This window comes from Acinonyx jubatus, chromosome B3 (assembly GCF_027475565.1).
Source record: "Acinonyx jubatus isolate Ajub_Pintada_27869175 chromosome B3, VMU_Ajub_asm_v1.0, whole genome shotgun sequence".
Taxonomy (NCBI): Eukaryota; Metazoa; Chordata; class Mammalia; order Carnivora; family Felidae; genus Acinonyx; species Acinonyx jubatus.
In genome coordinates this window covers 116,372,906-116,392,156 of record NC_069386.1, presented here as the reverse complement: position 1 = coordinate 116,392,156, position 19,251 = coordinate 116,372,906, and the positions used below count along the sequence as shown (strand labels likewise).

Here is a 19,251-nt window from a genome sequence, read left to right as displayed (position 1 = left end):
TGGACTTTAATAACATAATAAATAGCTTTCTGTTGGATCAGAGAATGTTCCTTAAAATCTTCCTTCTTTAAGATTTTTTCTTTTCTTACTGGACTGAACATGTTTATTTTACTTTTTTTTTCTTAACTGATTTCCATAAGGAACAGGAGTGGTAAAATGTATATATGCATGTATGAGTGAAAACATTTGTGAGTACTTTGTTTTCACGGAACGGAATGAATAGCTGACCTTTGTGGAAGTATTCCTTGTTTTGTGATAGTTATTTTGTTGAGCTCCTGGACTTAGATGGCAAGTCCTCTTAGTGAGGCTGGACTAATTCTATGTTCTCTATGGCACCAAATCACTATGGCTGTACAAGAGCCATTATTACCCCAAGTACCATAATAATGCCCATGCCCTCCTATGACGTTATTGTTTCCTATCTGCCAGGACATTAATTGCCTTCTAACTTGCTCTAAAATTGGTAGGTAGGGCATACTGCCAAGACTAGAGAGAAGAAAGCTGCTGGTAATATAATAAAAGGCTGTGTAAAGGATATGCTGATACCTCCTTCTCATTGGGGAATCTCCACATTTGCATGTTACTTCATTTGTTATGGATGTTAGCTCAGGCTTGCCTTATGTCTTGGTTTCCATCTTATCATGGTCAATGTCTGATCTTTCCTTTGAATGATTCAGACATCTCCGAAGTTATTTTGACTTTTCCACTTTCCTTTACAGGCTTTTTATGAGTCATTGAATTGAAGGGGAGGTTATTTCTAAATTGGAAGGTGAGGATGAGGGAAGGGGGAGGAAAGTTCCGGAAAATAACTAGGAAAAGACACCTTATTGTTATAGTTACTGGAGGAATAATTTCTGCTTAGTTTGGTGATATGTAGTTTATTCAAAGTTGACTAAAAATATAAGCTAGAAATTAGACTTTTTTTTTTTCCTAGATAACAAACAGTGAAGTTTTAGACTACTTGTAGCTTGCTCTGCAAAGGACAGGGAGGTGAGTAGAAGAGATATGGGACAAAGAGTTAGCTGGAAGAAGAAAGGGGCAAAGCACAAAATTTCTGAAGTCCAGATTCTCAGTCTCACAGGAAGTTCCCAACCATAAGGTAATGCTTGTGAGGGGGTGCCTCCTTGACCTGTCCCAATCCATCTCTGGTTTGCTTCATGGTCCATGGGTTTGTGTATTATAGGTAGAGTTGTGAGAAAGGTATATTTAAATCTGACTTAGAAATTTAAAGAGTAATCAGGCCAACATTTTGTTATTTAGGAGCATGAAAAGTGGGTGGAAATTAAAAAGAAAAGCAAAATCTAAGGATGGATATATTTCTAGGAGCACAAGAGTTTTTATAGCAACACCAGATTTCTCAAAAATGCGTACTGTGACTTGTACCCAAATGAATAAAAAATGCAATCATTTATTCTCGTGCATTGTGCTAATGTGAGAAAAGAACTGCAATTCATTCAACGGTCCTAATTTAGAATGCTAGGAAAAGACAAGCTTTCAAATATCTGACACACATCTAGTAGGGCTATTTATGAACTGCTGAACATAAAAATCAAATTGGGAGAAGGGGCGGGGAGGGACGGAATTCTCATTTCCAGAGCATCACACGGGTAAATGTGGCCCATTTGGTCCAAACTTGCTCATGGCTGCTTGGTCACTTGGCAGGAGCCAGGGGTGAGTCTGGAGAACTCTCGACATGCCACTTCAGTTTATTAACGACGTTGTAACTGCAACCAAAGTGGGCTGATTTCTACTAAATAAATGGTTGTGCTTTGCCCTTTAGCATGAAGACTTCTGGAAAGAACTTCAAGGAAATAGGGTGCATTGAGACTTCAAGAAGAGGACATTTTTATCTGTGTAAGTGCTTTTCTCCCAAGGAGTTGGAAAACACTCCTTAAACACAACCTCTGATGTTGGTGTTTTGTAAGTACTACCCTCTAAACTATCAGTGATAAACTTCTCCTAATAGGGAGGGAACTGGAGAAAGGGATGAGTTTACAGAATGAACTCTACAACAAAGAGTTAACCCTTCCCCGGTAACCTCGATTGTGAACATCTGCCCCTTCCTTGCTTTCTACTGCGCAACCAAACTGTGCCCAAGTTTGAACCAACCCTGGAGCTACATCCCTTGCCAATTGACTTAACAGACATTTTCGGTAGCCTATCATAACTTCGAACTGCCCTACCATCAACCAATTACAACTAAAGCTTGGTCCAGGACGCTGTGAGTCCGGGAGGGGGCTAATACCGGGTCCAGGAAAAGGGGCGGTGAGGAAGCTATGACAGACGGGTAAGTGAAACCAATCAGAATAGAGAGCCGCCGCCCCACTATCCAATGGAGAGGTAAGAACTATGAAATGGGGTGGGCCTGTTGTCATGGGGGAGGTGGTGGCGCTTGATGGCTACTGGCGGCCGAGGTAAAGGCAGTGGCGCTGGAGTTGGTTGGGGGCAGCGGCAGGTGAGTGCCGGTAGCGCGGGCCTGAGGTCTGGGGGCCGTCGCGGGGCGGAAACTCCAGCTCGGAGCTCCGGAGGCGGAGGCCGGAGGAAGGGGGCCTGGACTGTGGGCCGGGTCGGGCCGGGGCCAGGGCGGCGGCGGCGGCGGCGGCTGCGGCGAGTTCGCTCCGACTGGGCTGGTGGGAGAATGGCCCGGTTCCCGGCGGCGGAGTTCGCGTTGGCAACATAGGCTGGGGGCAGACCCAAGCGGTTCGTGCCGGGAGGTCCCTTGGGACGTCCCGCTGCTTGGGCGCTGACCGGCGGCCGGTGTGTGAGCGGTAAGTTCCCTGAGGAGACGGGAGCGGACGGGGTCCCGGAGAGGGGGGATGACCCGGGGTGACCGGCAACAACCTGGTCCGAGGACCGGGTGACTCGGGGATACACACCCAGGACAGCTGGGGTGCGAGGGAAGAGAGCAGAGGAACCCGGGAAACCCAGGAGCGGCCCGAGCGGAGGGAGCTGGGGGGCCGGGAAACTGGGAGTGGCCCGGGTCCGAGGGAGAAGAGACACCGAGGGCGGCCGGGGTCCGGGGTGACAGTGAGCGGCCTGGGTCTGAACGAGGGGCGTCGAAGAAAGGCAGAGAGGGGGTTGGGGACTCTCCTGAGAAAGGCGGCTGTCCGAGGGTGGAGGACTCCGGGGGAGTCTAGGAGAAGCGGGTCTTAGGAGGGTGGGACCTGTGGAGACCTTGAACAGCTGGGGAGGAACGGGAGCTCCCAGCCCCCACCGCTTGTCTGGGATGGGAGACCCAAGACTGGACTGGGAGCTCCTGGGTCTGAGAATCCGCGGGGGACCATGGGACCTGGAGCAGTAGTTCGGATTTGAGACTGGGGTGAGGGGGTCTACCGGGGAGTGGAAGTTCTCTCAGTTGGAGAGTAGTCACGCAAAATGACACAGGGGTGGGCGGGGAGAAATAATTTCCTTGTAGGAAGCGCGAAGTAGATAGGGCGTAGATAGGACGCAGTAGGAGAAAGTTGCTCTGGAAGAGAGTGGTGGTCCTGTGGAAACTGGCCGTAACAGCAGATATGAGAAATTTACAGTGTAGTTATTAGTAGATTCTAAGGACTTCAGACATAGAAGAAACTTCGGCTTCATAATACTAAGGTGGAAGAGAAGAGCATCCTAAAAGCAGGGTTAGGTGACTTGCATTCTAGTGGCTTAGAAAAAAATTTTTGTTTTAGGATGACACCAATGATATTAGAAAATGAGGACATTGACAGGATGGGGAATTTGAAAGGAAAAAGGGGAGGTGAGGAGTAGCTGAAACTAAGGGAGTAGGAAGGACTGGGGACCTGATCAGAAAGAGGGGAGTCATGAAAGGATAGACATACTCTGGCCAAATTTAAAATAAATTCCACCACTTAGCTTGGATAATTTAACCTCTCTGTGCAAGTTTCCTAATCTGTACGATAGTGATAATAATAGTCCCTATTTCATAGGGTTGTTTTTTCACATGGGTTAATATTTGTAGAACTTTTAGAATAGTGACTGGCATCGAGTAAGCAGTGGGTACTTACTGACTAGATTGTTAAATAGAGGATAAAGACCCGAGTTTTTTTAATGCTGTGATTCTCAAACTTTAGCTTGCACCAGAATCACCTGGAGGGCTTGGTAAACTACAGACTGCTGGCCAGAGTTTCTGATTCAGTACATCTGGGGTGGGTCCTGAGCATTTGCATTTATCTCAGGTGATGGTCAGAGGATCCCACTTTAAAAGCCACTTACTTCAATGAAAACAGTAATAATGTTTAAACTTCTCAAACTGTCTACCCTGCTAGAGACAAGTAGAGGCACATTGCAAAAATGATCCAAATATAAGGGATATCCTCTATTAAGCCCTATGTTTCTCAAATTGTGGATTGTGATTTATTAGTAATTTATAAAATCAGTTTAGTGGGTTACCACCAGCATTGAAAATAAAATGAAATAGAACAGAACTGACTAGCATTGCATTTGGTGAAGAAAAATGTTGTTTTGGGAAAATTTTCTTGTGTGTGTACTAGGTCACAATGTAAAATCTGTTTCTTATAGTCAAAGGAGTTTGAAAAACTGTTTTGAGCCATGCAGTGCAGCAAAAGTAGCCCTTCAGTAGGGCTTTCTAGGGACTGAGTTTATTATTTATTTTTATTTTTCTGGTAATTCTGTCTCAGGTGGTCGTACATTCTATTTAATTTCTTTAGCCTCCAATTTGGTTTCTCCTATGTTTGCCTGATCACATACTGCGTTGTGCTTCTTTTTAGATATTGAGAATCTTTGGCATGAGGACTTAAGGAAATTTGAGTCAGAGAAATGAAATTGAGTGGTGTTTCACTTGTGCCCTCTTGTTTACCTTTTTTTTTATACCACGGTATGGTAACCCATTGTCTGTAAAAAAAACCTAAGTATGCACAGACATATTGGCAGTAAACAACTAACGCTGAAATGGACTGGTTTGAGAACAGTTCATGTATAGAAAATAAGTAAAAACCAAGTAAGACACATTTCAAAGAAGAAAAGCAAAGGAGTGTTTCCTTTTTAAAAGAGAGTGAAAGTAATATAAGGCTTCTCATGGCCTTACACTAATACAAAACATATAAAAGCATTTTTTTTTAAGTTTATTTTATTTTGAGAGAGAGAGATTGTACCCATGAGCAGGGGATGGGGAGAGAGAGAATCCCAAGCAGACTCCCTGCTGTCAGTGTGGAGCCCTATGGGACCCTGGGATTGGTCATGACCGGAGCTTAACTGAGCCATCCAGGAGCCCCTAATATGAAAGCATTTTTAAGGGAATCAGATATACTTGTGTATTTTAGATTTCTAGGCTTTTGAAGAGAGAAGAAAGTGATAATAATTCACAGTAAAATGCACCTGGGATAGAGGCTTAACTACAAAGCAAATAGTTTATTAAGCAGGAGCTTTTGTTTTGATGATTTTCTCCTTTGAGAATGAACTGGATATGCCACATGTTGTAAACTTAACTTGTTTGGGGACCTAAATACAATCTACAATACCTTTTTACAGCTATATTAAGCATATGTGTATTTTCTGTGCTGTTCTTGGTTTCCTTGGGTTTATATTTAGGAAGAGATGATTATATTAATTTTTGTGGCTACAGGAACAGAGAAAGTATTGAAAACTTAGAGATTCTTGCAGCTCTCTTTAAAATCTTTAAGGGATTTATGTGGCCCTTTCATTAATGTTTTATGAAATTGTGAAGAAACTCTTGGTGTAGCTTTGCATTAGGATTTTTACATAATTTTTTCTCTCAAAAATAATTGTTCTCAGATTTTTATATTTCATTAAAATTTTTGTTTGGAAGACTACAAAACATATAATCATTATACTTTTGAACTGAAAAAAATAAGCAGTCTTTTCACAAAAGAAATTTACTGATTTTTGTAACAAAGGTTCCAAGGATGAAAGTTTTTGAATTCCTTGCATTGCATTAAATGGAGGATCCCTGCCACCACAGTGGTTGTTCTTTAAGTCATTGTGCAGTTGGTGGACACATTTGTATAGATCATTCAATTCTTTGCTAATTGATGGAGGAATGTAAAACTTTAATAATTGAATGTGGGGGAAAAATATAAAAGTTCACTGTTCGTAATTGTGAACATTGACCAATTTGATTACTTGCTTTTTAATAAATGGACTTTATTCAGTTGACTTATTATTCATCCATAATCTAATCACACTTACCTATGAATAGCTCTGATTGCTTAACTCATTTTATAGTGAGATTTAGTAATCTGTAGTTGAATGAATGGTGGTTTCTAAGTCCCAAAGAAACTGTGTTCCTGACTACAATTTGGTGAGACTTAATTTCACATATCAAAGAAAATTCAAGTAAATGATTTAGAAAAGAAGTTCAATTAACACTAGTTAATTAAGTTTATTTTCTATTTCAGTAGCATTTTATCTTCTTTTATAAATAGCTTCTGATCTGCTCTCTCTGCTGCTGGCCTTCAACTACCCATATAATAAACCTTGATGGAAATGTTGGTGCCTGAGAATTTAGTAGTGTAAAGGTACAGAAACCTATGTCTGGTTTTCAGTTTGCTGAGAGAATTACTTTTATCAGAAAAGATCCCTTGGGAAAGTTACCACCTTAAAAAAAAGGTGTTGTTGTTTTTTTTTTTTAAGTTTATTATTTTTTTGAGAGAGAGGGAGAGCCAGCAGGGGAGGGGCAGAGAGAGAGAGGAAGACAGAATCCCAAGCAGTCTCCACACTGTCCACGCAGAGCCCAGTGCGTGGCTCTAACTAACACACTGTGAGATGAGGACCTGAGCCGAAAACCATGAGTTGGACACTTAACCGACTGAGCCACCCAGGCGCCCCTTGTTTATTTAGTAGAGTACTTGAAAACCTGCATTTTATTTTTAGCTTGCCAAAACATATCTATTATGTTTGATAGATTGTGATTTCCACAGAATGACTCTTGAATTCTGAATTCCAGTTTCTGAATTCTGATACATGTTTCCTTGATAGGGCTAGGGAGAAAGGAAACAATTGTACTCCTTAAATATTAAAAAATAAATTTGCTATCTAATTTTTTTTATCTTGACATGATGATAAATTATTTGCCAAGAAAATTTGTTTCAGTAATATAACCTATTGGGATTTTCATTATTAAAGTTACGAGTACTGTATAAAACCTTAGGATGTTTGTTCAGATCTGAGCCACAGGTTCTGATAAATAGGATGTCCTCATGATACTGCTTATATATTTTTGAGAATATAAAATACACACTTGGAAATCTTAGAGCAAAAGGAGGATTGAAACTAAGGGAGAACGAGGAGAACACTGACATGTGTTTAAGGAGGAGTCTGGAGGATCTGTAGGAAGTATGTCTAGAGTAGTGAGCCCCTCTTGGCAGTTTTCCTAGAGTGACATATGTAAAGGAGGATGATCCTATTTGCAGCATTCTCCCATGGACATATTTTTTGTACTGTGCAGTTTCCACTGCCTGCTATAACTCTTCCTTTGTTATCTTCCACTCAGGAAAGCAGGTCAGAATGCAAGTGAATAGACTGAGAATTGCTAGTCCTAGAGGATGGGAGCCTGGGCAGTACCATGTGGATTTAGAAGGCTGGACACTTGTCTCTGCTTCTGCAACTCTTGGGAATAGGTCCCTAGCAGTCATAACTAGGGCAAGTCATACCATTTGTCTTTCTCTGGTGGAGTCTGGGATTAAGCAGTAGGAAGAGACCCCCAGCCATCTTAAATGGGTTAACCAAGGAGCTAGTGTGTTAATAATTAATGTTCAGTGACTTCCCCTTCTCTCACCACGAAAGTTGAGTTATTTAGGGAGCAAGAGGGATTGAAAGCTGTAGAACACTATTTGGCTCCTGAATAAAGGGAAAGTCAGGGAAGCTAGCAACACTGAGAAAAGCAAAATTTGTAACTTACTTAAGATTGACCTTGGCTATCTTTGACCTTAGAGAAGTAAAAGTTAGTGATGCTTTGTCCTGGTCAACCGTGTACAAGTATACCTTCGGTGCTTTTTAGTTGTGTCATGTTGTGCTGTTTTGCATGATTTATGAAGGTTTATTTAAATATTTTTAATATAACCAACTTTGTTATAAGGAATTTTTGCTCCCAGTATTCTTTAATCAATATAATTTTTTTTTTCAAAGAATCTTACAGAACCATAGAATACCCTGATGATGACAGAAGGATATTTGTAACTACTATATTATGAAATTGAAAAAGGCATTGTGTTCTAAGGAAGCATGATAGAATGGACACAATCCAGGTTTTAGAATTATATGACCATGTGTTTGATTCCTGGCTCTATTATTTACTAATTTGTCATTTTATTGAACCTCCCTTAGCCTCGGTTTTGTCATCCATAAAATGGAGCTTATAATAGCTTCTTTACCAGCCTTATAATGAGAATTAAATGAAAATCATTTTGTTTAGTGCCTTGCCAATAGTGGGCAGTCAACACATGGTGATGTTAATTATTAATAATTGTAACAGTACTAAGCCTATTGTTGACTTCTCTGTTTAGAAGGGCTAATATTCCAAATAGTGTGAGTATAAACAATTTGGCAGTTAGGAAAACCAGAATTTACTTAAAATTTTTATATGTACTTTAAACATTTACCATCTTAGTTTGTTTATGTGGTTGGTTTAGTTTGGTAGATTAGACTAAAACATGGGGCAAATGAGGCTCATATTTTACTGTGTGGTCATGGGCTCTAGCATATTACCTGATCCTCTTCCAAATATGTATTGTTGTATGAGTTTTTGTATGCTTTTGTTAGCAGTGGGAACCCTTAACCCTACTTCAAGAAAAACTATTAAACATGATAGATTGAATGGTTCTAAGTTAGTTTTAAATGCCAGTTAGAAGGAATTAGTTATTCTCCCCTACAGTTAATACAGTCTTCTTTACTATTTAAGTAGCTTCCTTTGTTAAGGATTTGGTCAAAGGTGAAAGAAAAATCTGTATCTGTAGAAAGCTGTTAAAAGCTATATTTCTTAAATTACCTCTGATGAAAGCAGGTGTGTAATTTCTATAACATTCATGATGTAATGGACTTTGCCTTAAGTTTAACTAGTGTACATAATTTTTTTAAATTTTATTAAAATTTTTTTAATGTTTATTAATTTTTGAGAGACAGAGTATGAGTGGGGGAGAGGCAGAGAGAGAGGGAGACACAGAATCTGAAGCAGGCTCCAAGCTCTGAGCTGTCAGCACAGAGTCCTATGCAGAGATCAGACTCACTAACGGTGAGATCATGACCTGAGCCGAAGTCAGACGCTTAACCAACTGAGCCACCCAGGCACTCCAGTTATCTTATTTTTAGTCCTACTGTGGAATAACTTGAATCTCTCTTTTAATTCAACTATATTTTTTGCCTTTAAGTCACAGTAAATTCTTAATTACTTCCACCCAGATTGGCAGTGTGATAATTAATCCCTAAATTCTTTTGGGTTATGAAGTATAGCTGTGGAACCGATTAGACACATTTTTCATTAGACTTGACTTGTATTTTATTTAAGCTAATACTTAAGTATTGGGTCTCCCTGGCATTGAATATCGTTATTAGCAGTTCTCAATTTGTTACCTGCAACTCTTTGAGTTGGAGTGGATGTTTTCTACGGTTAATCCATTTTCTCATCAAATATTATCATAGACAAAAGTAATAAGTTCTAAAAATATATGTATAGCTAAAACATGTATTTTTAGAACTTATTACTTTCATACATATATACATATTACATGTATTATACATTTATACATATATATCATATGTATAAATGTTGAGATGAACTAAATTTTTTATTTTGAAGGCTAGACTGAATTCATAGTAGTTTTGGTTGACTGTTTGCTCTGTCAGTGGATGTTGAATATATTCAGCTGTTATCATATAGAGATCAGTTACTCTTTTAACTTTAAAAGGTTCATCCTTAACAGCTCTCAGCCTACTTTTTCTACCTTTTACTTACCCAAATGTGCCATTTCAGAAACACTAGTATACTTCTGTTACCCCTAACATGGCAAATACATTCTTTTTTTTGTCTTTCTTTTTTTTGGACAGATATATTCAGACATAATCGACTACAAGGAAATTGTACATGTTTATACAGTTTGATGAGTTTTTACCTATTTATCCACCACAATCAAGATAAGGAACATTTGGGGCACCTGGGTGGCTCATTCGGTTAAGTGTCTGACGTTTGGGTTCTGCTCAGGTCATGATTTCATGGTTCGTGGGTTTGAGCCCTGCATTGGGCTCTGTGCTGAGTGCGGAGACTGCTTGGGATTCTCTCTCTCTTTTTCTGCCCTTCCCTGCTTGTGTGTGTGCACTCTCTCTCTCTCAAAATAAGTTAAAAAAAAAAAGGACAATACTTAACCACTCTAAAAGTTTCCTTATGCCTCTTTGTAATCTATCTCTCCTTTTCTACCCACAGAGGTAACCACAAATCTGCTGTCATCATAGATTAGTTTTCATTTTCTAGAATTTTATGCAAAGAGAATTGTATGGTGTGTGCTTTTTTGATAGGTCTGGCTTCTTTCACTCTACCTAATTTATTTGAGATTTATCCATGTTATTTTGTGCATCAAGAATTTATTCCTTTTTATTGCTGAGTAGTATTCCAATATATGGTTATATCACAATTTAAAAAATTTATTCTCTTGTGATATTGAATTGTTTCCAGTTTTGTCTTCAAATAAAGCTGCTGTGAACATTCCTGTATAAGTTTTTGTATGAACATGTGTTTTCATTTTTCTTTGATAATATATCTAGTAGTAGAATTGCTGGGTTATATGGTAACTCAGTTTTCTAAAGCAGCTATACCATTTTATATTTTTGCTGGCAGTGGGAAATGAATATTTCAGTTTCTCCATATCCTCACCAACACTTTTTTTACTTCTGTTTTTTATTATAGCCATCCTAGTAGATGTGAAGTGATAACTCACTGTGGTATTGTTTTCAACTTCCCTGATGGCTAATGATGAGAATTTTTTCATGGGTTTATTAGATATTTGTTTATCTTTGGAGAAATGTTTTTTAGGATCCCTTGACCATTTAAAAAATGGGGTTATTTGCCTTTTATTATTGAGTTTGAGTTGTAAAAAATATACATTCTGGGTATAAGTCCTTATTAGATATGTGATTTGCAAATATTTTCTTTTTTGGGGGGAAGGTTGTTGTTGTTTTGTAACCTCTACACCCAACGTGGGGCTCTGACTCATGACCCCGAGATGAAGAGTTGCATGCCCTTCTGACTGAGCCAGCCAGGCACCCCTGTTACAAAAGTTTAATAAAATATTCTGTCTTGTTATTAATTCTTCCAAGTAGTAGTTTGTTGGCCTTTTGGTCTGCTGTGGCAGTTGGGGTCATGGTGCTGAGGGAAGCAGTTTAGAGTTGCAAGAATGGGTTATAAATGAACCCACTGATTTAAATATATGGTTGTATGATTTCATTGTTATGTTACTTTATTTTTTTTAATGTTTATTTATTTTTGAGAGACAAAGAAGAGGACATGAGCAGGGGAGAGGCAGAGAGAGAGGGAGACACAGAACCCGGAGCAGGCTCCAGGCTCTGACCTGTCAGCCCAGATCCTGACATGGGGCCCGAACTCACGAACCACAAGACCATGACCTGACTCAAGTCGGACACTCAACCGACTGAGCCATCCAGTCGCCCCCATCCTTATGTTACTTTATACTTGAACATTAAATGAAGTTCAGGTATCATTTTTCTGCTTACAGGGCAACCTTGTGTCTGTAGTTCTAGGCAAGCTTCCCTGCTGGACTTTTAATGGAAATTAGGGTCAGATTTTTTAAACATGTTACTTAAAGGAACAATAGTTTCTATTATACCCCTTCTTTTTTCCCCTCTCTCCCTGCCTTTCCCCTCTTTGACTCACCTACCTAGTATCTTTTTATCTAAAGAAGACACTTCTTTTGGATTAAACATATAGCCTTTTTCTGAGGGATGATCAAATACTAAAGCCTTATTCTTTATGGAAATTCAAGGAAATGTTCTATAGTGATGTTTAAAAACATAGAGAAAAATTATAAGGATTTTAATTAGCCGAGGTAAATTCACAATCAAGAATTAACATCATTAATATCAAAGTTTTTTTTAATATCAAAGTTTTCTATGTAATCCTACTTGAAAGTGAGAAATAGCATGCTATTTTCCTTTTCATTTAAAGTATAGTAAAAATATAGTTCTTTTACAACTTGTGCGATTTACTTAGCCTTTTGAGATACACTTATTCTTTTTTTTTGAGAGAGAGAGCGAGCAGGGAGAGGGGAGAGAGTGAGGGAAAGAGAATCCCAACCAGGCTCCGTCTGTCAGCACACAGCCCAATGCAGGGGCTCAAACCCAGGAACCTCCAGACAATGACCTGAGCCGAAATCAAGAGTCGGAAGCTTAGCTGACCAACCCACTCAGGTTCCCTGAGATAAACCGATTCTTTGCTTTAAGAACATTTAACTCTAAATTGAGCTCTTTTTTTCTGTGTTTTAATATGCATTAATTGTTTTCTTTTTGGAGATCTTAAAAGCAAAGTATAGTATACATCTTTTACATGGTATTTGAATTTTATGTGTTTCCTCTCTGTAGAGTTCTGAGGGCAGTACTTTGCCAAGTAAGAACTAATGTCCTGGGAAATTAGGTTGCTGGCTTGACTTCTTACTGTGCTTTTCTCATCTTTTTCATTGCTTTGTAAAAGAGCTGGGCTTACTTCTGTGGAAAATAACTAAATCACCTAATTATTTTCCTTAGCTCAAATTAAACATGATTGGTATACATTTGCATCATATTGAATTCTGTAACTTTTTCTTGTTATAGGCTTGTTTAACATACCTTGAAGGTCTTTGACTTCATTTGATAAGTTGCCTGTTTGTATAGCCAAGTAATACTAATGGTGTGTTCCTTCAATGAATGTTCTTATTCTTTAGGTCTTTTCCCCCACCTCTAGTGGACCTAATCAGTGTAGGATATCACTTGTGCAAGAAAGCCCAGATACTTGTGAAATATAATCAAAGTCTCTATGATATTGACCCTTCATTATTTTTTAAATGATATTAACATTTATTATGTCTGTGTTTACCTTATGCAAGTTTTTACTATATACATAATTTTGGAACTTGCTTATTCTACTCTATATACAGAGAGAGTGTGTGCTTGAGTCGGGGTAAGGGGCGGAGGGAGGGAGGGAGAGAGAGAGAGAGAGAGAGAGAAAATCTTACGCAAGCTCTACACTCATCACAGAGCCCTATACAGGGCTTGATCCCACGACCCTGGGATCATGACCTAAGGCAGAAATCAAGAGTCAAATGCTCAACCCACTGAGCCATCCAGGAGCCCTTGGAACCTGCTTTTTTTTAACATGCATTTTAATATTACAATTATTTGAAAACAGTTTCAAACTGCTGAAGAAAATTCTATTAAAGGATATATCATCATTTATACAACGAGTTTCCATAGTTTTCACATTCAGATTGCTTATTAATTGCCAATTATTATAAACAAATCTGGGGCACCTGGTGGCTCAGTCAGTTAGGTGTCTGACTTTGGCTCAGGTCATGATCTCACGGCACATGAGTTCGAGCCCTGTGTTGGGCTCTGTGCTGACAGCTTAGAGCCTGGAGCTTCCTTCAGATTCTGTGTCTCCCTCTCTCTTTCTGCATCCCACCCCCACTCATGATCCATGTCTCTCTCTCTCTCTCTCTCTCTCAAAAATAAACATTAAAAAAATTATAAACAAATCTTCATTTATATTGCTAAACATATAATCTTTATCCACATTTCTATATTGTTAAGATAGATTCCCATAAGTAGAATTATCAAGTTCAGGTTTACATTTCTAAGGGTTCTCAAGAGAGCAAAACATTGCATAATTTCTTTCTAGAAAGGTTGTACAAATTTACATTCCCACTAGCAATGTATGAGCTTGAGATATATATCTTTGCCAGCAGTGTTATCATTTAAAAATATTTGCTAATTTGATAGGGAGAAAAGAGTAACTAGTCTCTGAAATTCATATTTTATCACTAGTGGAATATTTTAAATATGATCATTAACCTTTAAGTATTTCCTTCAAGTGAAGTTATGTTTCTGTTCTTTGTCTTTTTTTTTTCTCTTTTTGAGTGATCTCTACTTTTTTTTTAATGTTTATTTATTTTTGAGAGAGAGAAAGTACGTGTGCACTCATGAGCTGGGGAGGGGCAAAGAGAGAGGGAGAGATTGAATCCCAAGCAGGCTCCGTGCTGTCAGCACAGAGCCCGATGTGGGCTTGAACCTGTGAACCATGAGATTGTGACCTGAGCCAAAATCAAGAGTTGGATGCTTAGCCAAGTGAGCCACCCAGGCGCCCCACATGGTCTTTAATTTTTATGTGGAATCTAGGGATGGATAATATTCAAAGCTGTGATTTAATTTATGTAAATGATCAGCAAAAGTGGTTTAATGTCCTTTTCAATTCTGTTTTGCCCTCCTTCCTTGCAACTGCTTTCTGATTTTGTCTGTTCTTGAATTTCATATAAATGGAATAATACTATGTATATTCTTTTTATCTGGCTTCTTTTGCGTAACATACTTTTGAGATTAATTTTGTTTTATATTTTTTTATTAAGGAAATGGAAAGTTACAGCAATAGTATTTAAAATGCATTTTAAATACAATGCCATTTAAGCCCTAAACCATGGTTTGAGTATTCAGTTTATCTCAAGTACAAGTTGTATCTCCCTAAGACACTGTTTCCATCATAGTAGCCATTTTAAGCCAGCCATCTTTTTATACATGGATAATTTCTGGAGGGAGCATTTAGGATGAACATGCACCAAGAATGCATAAGAAAAGAAAATATATGTGTACATACCTTTAAGAGTATCACTTAATAAAAGGAGTATCACTTAATAAGACCCTGGGGTTTATTTGGCTCTTAAAAGCACCAAGTTAAAAATTTTCAAAAGTTTATATTATGGCACAAAACCTCAAGTGAGTTACTAAACAAAAGATTATTTTCAGAATAAAAATTATTTTCAACTAGGGATAAAAATGCATTTTAAAATGAGACAGAATTTGAAGAAAATAAGACATCCTCATTGAATAATAAATTCATATTATTTTAAACAACAGATAATTTCCTAGGTCGTACAGTATTCCATTTTATGAATATCACACTTTGTTTTTCCATTCTTCTGTTGATGGACATTTGCGTTATTTCCAGTTCTGCCTGCTTTGAATAAGGCTGCTATAAACATTCTTGTACACGTCTTTTTGGGAACATACGTTTCATTTCCCTTGGTTGAATACTTAAGAGGGGAATTGTTAGGCCACAGGGTACATGTATGTTTATAAGAAATTGTTGGGGGTGCCTGGGTGGCTTAGTTGGTTAAGTGCGTGACTTGGTTTTGACTCTTGGTTTCAGCTCAGGTCATGATCTCACGGTTTGTAAAGTTGAGCCCCACTTCAGGCTCTGCGCTGAGAGCTGAGAGCGCGGAACCTTTTGGGATCTTCTCTCTCCCTCTTTCTGCCCCTCCCCTGCTTGCTTGCTCGCTCCGCTCGTGCGCGCTCTCTCTCTCTCTCTCAAAATAAATAAACTTAACCATTTGGCAAATTCTTTTTTTTTTTTTTTAATCTACTAGCAGTGTATGAATCCAGTTGCTGCCAATCTTTGCCACCACTTGGGTTGTTAATTTCTTTGATTTTTTTAGCCATTCTCGTGGGTACAAAGTGATGTGTTAGAATGGTTTTAATTTGCATTTTCCAGATGAATAAAGATGTTGAACTTTTTTTTTTTTAAATCTTTACAAAGCAAATTTGCAGATTAATATCAAATATCTTAATAAAAAGTTCAGGATGTTTTATTACTACATATGGATCTAGACTTATTAATCTGATTTGTAAGATCAGAGCTTAATTTGTAATTAAAAGTAAAATGAAGGGGTGCCTGGGTGGCTCAGTCAGTTGAGCGTCTGACTTTGGCTCAGGTCATGATCTCATGGTTTGTGGGTTTGAGCCCTGCATCAGGCTCTGTGTCGACAGACAGCTCAGAGCCTGGAGCCTGCTTTGGATTCATGTCTCCCTCTCTTTCTGCCCTCCCCCGCTCACACTCTTTCTGTGTCTCTGTCTCTCAAAAATAAATAAACATTAAAAAAAAATTTTTTTTTTAAGTAAAATGAGAAGGATTTATTTCAAGCGTATGATTTTTCACAAGTTATATATTGTAGTGATAATTCATACAGATTTATTGGAGTTAAGAAAAAATTGGCTGTTTATTATTTGTGAGAATTTTGTTTGATAGTAAATGATTCAAAAGGAAGACTTGAGGCTGTGTTTTGTAGAGCTTATTTTGAATTTGGTACATTGAATCGCTGATTCAGGAACATTAAAATTGCATAATCTGGCTAGGAAACTAGTCTGTATTTGAGCCACATGTGAGAACTGATATCTAGTAATGGGATCAGGTAGTAATAATACTAGCAGCAGCTAATGCTGTATTCTAGGCATTGTTCTAAGTGCTTTACATGCACTAATTTAATTCTTGCAATAACTCCTATGAGGCAGGTGTTATTATCCTGTTTTCTTGTTGAGGAATCTGAGGCACAGAGGTTAAACAATTTGCCCAAAATCAGAGCAAATGGTAGACTCAGACATAGATAATCTGGCTCCAGAGGTCATATTCTTACCCTTCAGTGCTTAAGTGATTAAATGCAGTCAATTTTTAGTTTTTTATAGAGCACTATCCTTGTGTGGCAGTGGTGGTCATTGTTTAAATTGGGATTTCTTTTCTTTTTTATGTTTATTTATTTATTTTCAGAGAGAGAGAATCCCAAGCAAGGATTCTCACCGCGGAGCCCCACACGGGGCTTGATGTCACAAACCATGAGATCATGACCTGAGCCGAAAAACCAAGAGTCAGACGCTTAAGTGACTGAGCCACCCAGGCGTCCCAAATTGGGATTTCAAAGTTTGCAAATAGGTTCTCTGCAAGTCTCTCTCACTTCACTCTTAATACTCCTGTCATATATCCCAGGGTGGGGGTGATTTATGGAAGGAAAGTTTTATCTGAATTAACAGATGGTGAACAACTCTAGTAACCTGAGATTGAGTGCTTTCCTAGAGAAGATGTCATTTCTGTTTGTACCTTAATTGAGCCTTGGAATTGGAGCAACTACTTTCGTCTTCAGCAGTGTTTGTTTAACTGGTCTTTGTAAAAATCTCTAAATGTAAATGTTTAACATCCTCTGGAAACAAACTGAGTGAGATATGAGGTTGATGGAATTTGTGACTGAAAAATATTGGGCCTAATAACAGCACTCCCTAAACACTTGATATTTATAGATATTTATAACGTGCTGACCCAAGAATCCGTTTTTAAAGCTCTTTTCTTTCTGGGGCGCCTGGGTGGCTCAATTGGTTAAGTGTCCGACTTCAGCTGAGGTTATGATCTCATTGTTTCACAAGTTCAAGCCCTGTGTCTGGCTCTCTGCTGACAGCTCAAAGCCTGGAGACTGTTTCAGATTCTGTGTCTCCTACTCTTTCTACCCCTCCCCCACTCTCACTCTCTGTCTCTCCAAAAAATAAAAACATTAACAAAATTAAAGTTATTTTCTTCCTGAATCTCTCGCATGTTGGATTTAGATAAGATTAATCTTTTAGAGTAGGGCTAGGTTTTTTTTTAAGTTTATTTTATTTATTTATTTTGAGGGGGTAGGGAGGGCAGAGAGAGAGGGAAAGGATCCCAAGCAGGCCCTGCATTGCCAGCGCAGAGCCCGATGTGGGCCTTGAACCCACAAACCGTGAGATCATGACATGAGCCGAAATCAAGACTTGGATGCTTAACCGACTGAACCACCCAGGCACCCCCTAGATTTTTTTTTTAAGATTTTATTTTTAAGTAAGTAATCTGTATACCGAATGTGGGACTTGAACTCATAACTCCAAGATCAAGAGTTGCACACTCCACTGACTGAACCAGCCATGTGCCCTGTAGATTTTTGAATTTCTTTGAAAGAAGGTTAAGGAAGGAAATGAAAGTATGTATTGGCTTTTTATGTTGCCACACCTTTTGTATCTTTCTCCACTTCTGATTTGACGTTGATATCATGGGTAACTTAAAGAAATTGGGGTAGATGGGAAGCATTTTGTGTGTATTGAATGAAAGGATGTAAACTCTTCAATAAAGAAATCATGAGATAGGGGTTTAATTCCTGTGTGGCCACGCTATGGTTTGCCTAAATGTTTTAATCTCTCTGGGTCTTTGTTTTTCTTTTATGAAGTGATGGTATTGGATTTAATGATCTTTAAAGTTTTTTTACTGCTGAAATATTCAAATTATTCTGAAATTATAATGAATAATATATGAATATAATTAAGTTTTTTAAACAGAAAATAAGTGCCAATGCTGTTTATAGAGTAGCAACCATTTGTCACCAATCTTCATTAAGGATTGTAAGTCATATATCATTTCTATTTACATGTGGGCCTTTTTTATGCTCTGTTTGCCTATCTCAGAGCTGGTATTATACTGTCTTTATTTACTGTAGCTTTGTAATAAATTTAGGTGTCTGGTATGGTGAGTCAGCCTCATACCCCCATGTTGTTCTTCTTTAAAATTATCTTGATTATTCTTCTAAATCTCTCTTAACCTTTAAAATTCTATGATTTTTGTGTATACTGTTTAGACGCCCTGGGTATTTTATCAGTAATCCGTACATTCTTATTGAATGAATATAGTGAACAACAGCCAGTTACTGCCTAAAGGCTTATGAACAACAGTGTTACAACTTAATATCAGTAAATTACGACTTTTGAGAATTTTGCTAAAAAACTTGCCTTTGTCTTTCAGACGTTTTTAATTAAATTATTCTCAGATTTGGGCTGGGTGTAATATTAAGTATCTTGAGTGGGTGTAATATTAAATATCTTGAGTGGGTGTGATATTAAATATCTTGAGTGGTCATACTCCCCTACCCCCTGCCTGCCACCTCTTTCCATATTCCTTTTGGATTAAAGTTTTGGAAGGAGTAAGATTTTTGAAAAATTGTTATTTAAAATCTTTTGTTTTTAATTTTTTTAAGTGTTTTTATTTTTGAGAGAGAGAGAGAGAGCGCGCGCGCGCACATGAGTGGGGGAGGGGCAGAGAGAGAGAGGGAGAGACAGAATCCAAAGCAGGTTCCAGTCTCTGAGCTGTCAGCTCAGAATCCAGTGTGGAGCTTGAACTCGTGAACCATGAGATCATGACCTGAGCTGAAGTCAGTCACTTAACTGACTGAGCCACCCAGGTGCCCCCCAAAATTGTTTAGA

At 38.4% G+C, this 19,251-nt stretch overlaps 1 protein-coding gene across 14 annotated transcripts in view; it reads left to right on the top strand.

Annotated features, from left to right (window-relative positions):
* Positions 1-1,833: 1,833 nt before the first annotated feature.
* Positions 1,834-19,251, top strand: part of NUMB (NUMB endocytic adaptor protein) — a 195,738-nt gene continuing 178,320 nt past the window's right edge. For 6 of the 14 annotated variants that reach the window (XM_027066099.2, XM_027066103.2, XM_027066098.2 and 3 more), the window contains exon 1: positions 2,370-2,455. In XM_027066099.2, the coding sequence (XP_026921900.1) occupies positions 2,396-2,455 (60 nt within the window). In that variant the 5' untranslated portion in view covers positions 2,370-2,395. Of the gene's footprint in view, positions 1,855-2,361; positions 2,456-2,490; positions 2,769-19,251 lie in introns of those variants that run through there. The other 8 variants (XM_053224679.1, XM_053224677.1, XM_027066100.2 and 5 more) reach the window with 6 other exon arrangements.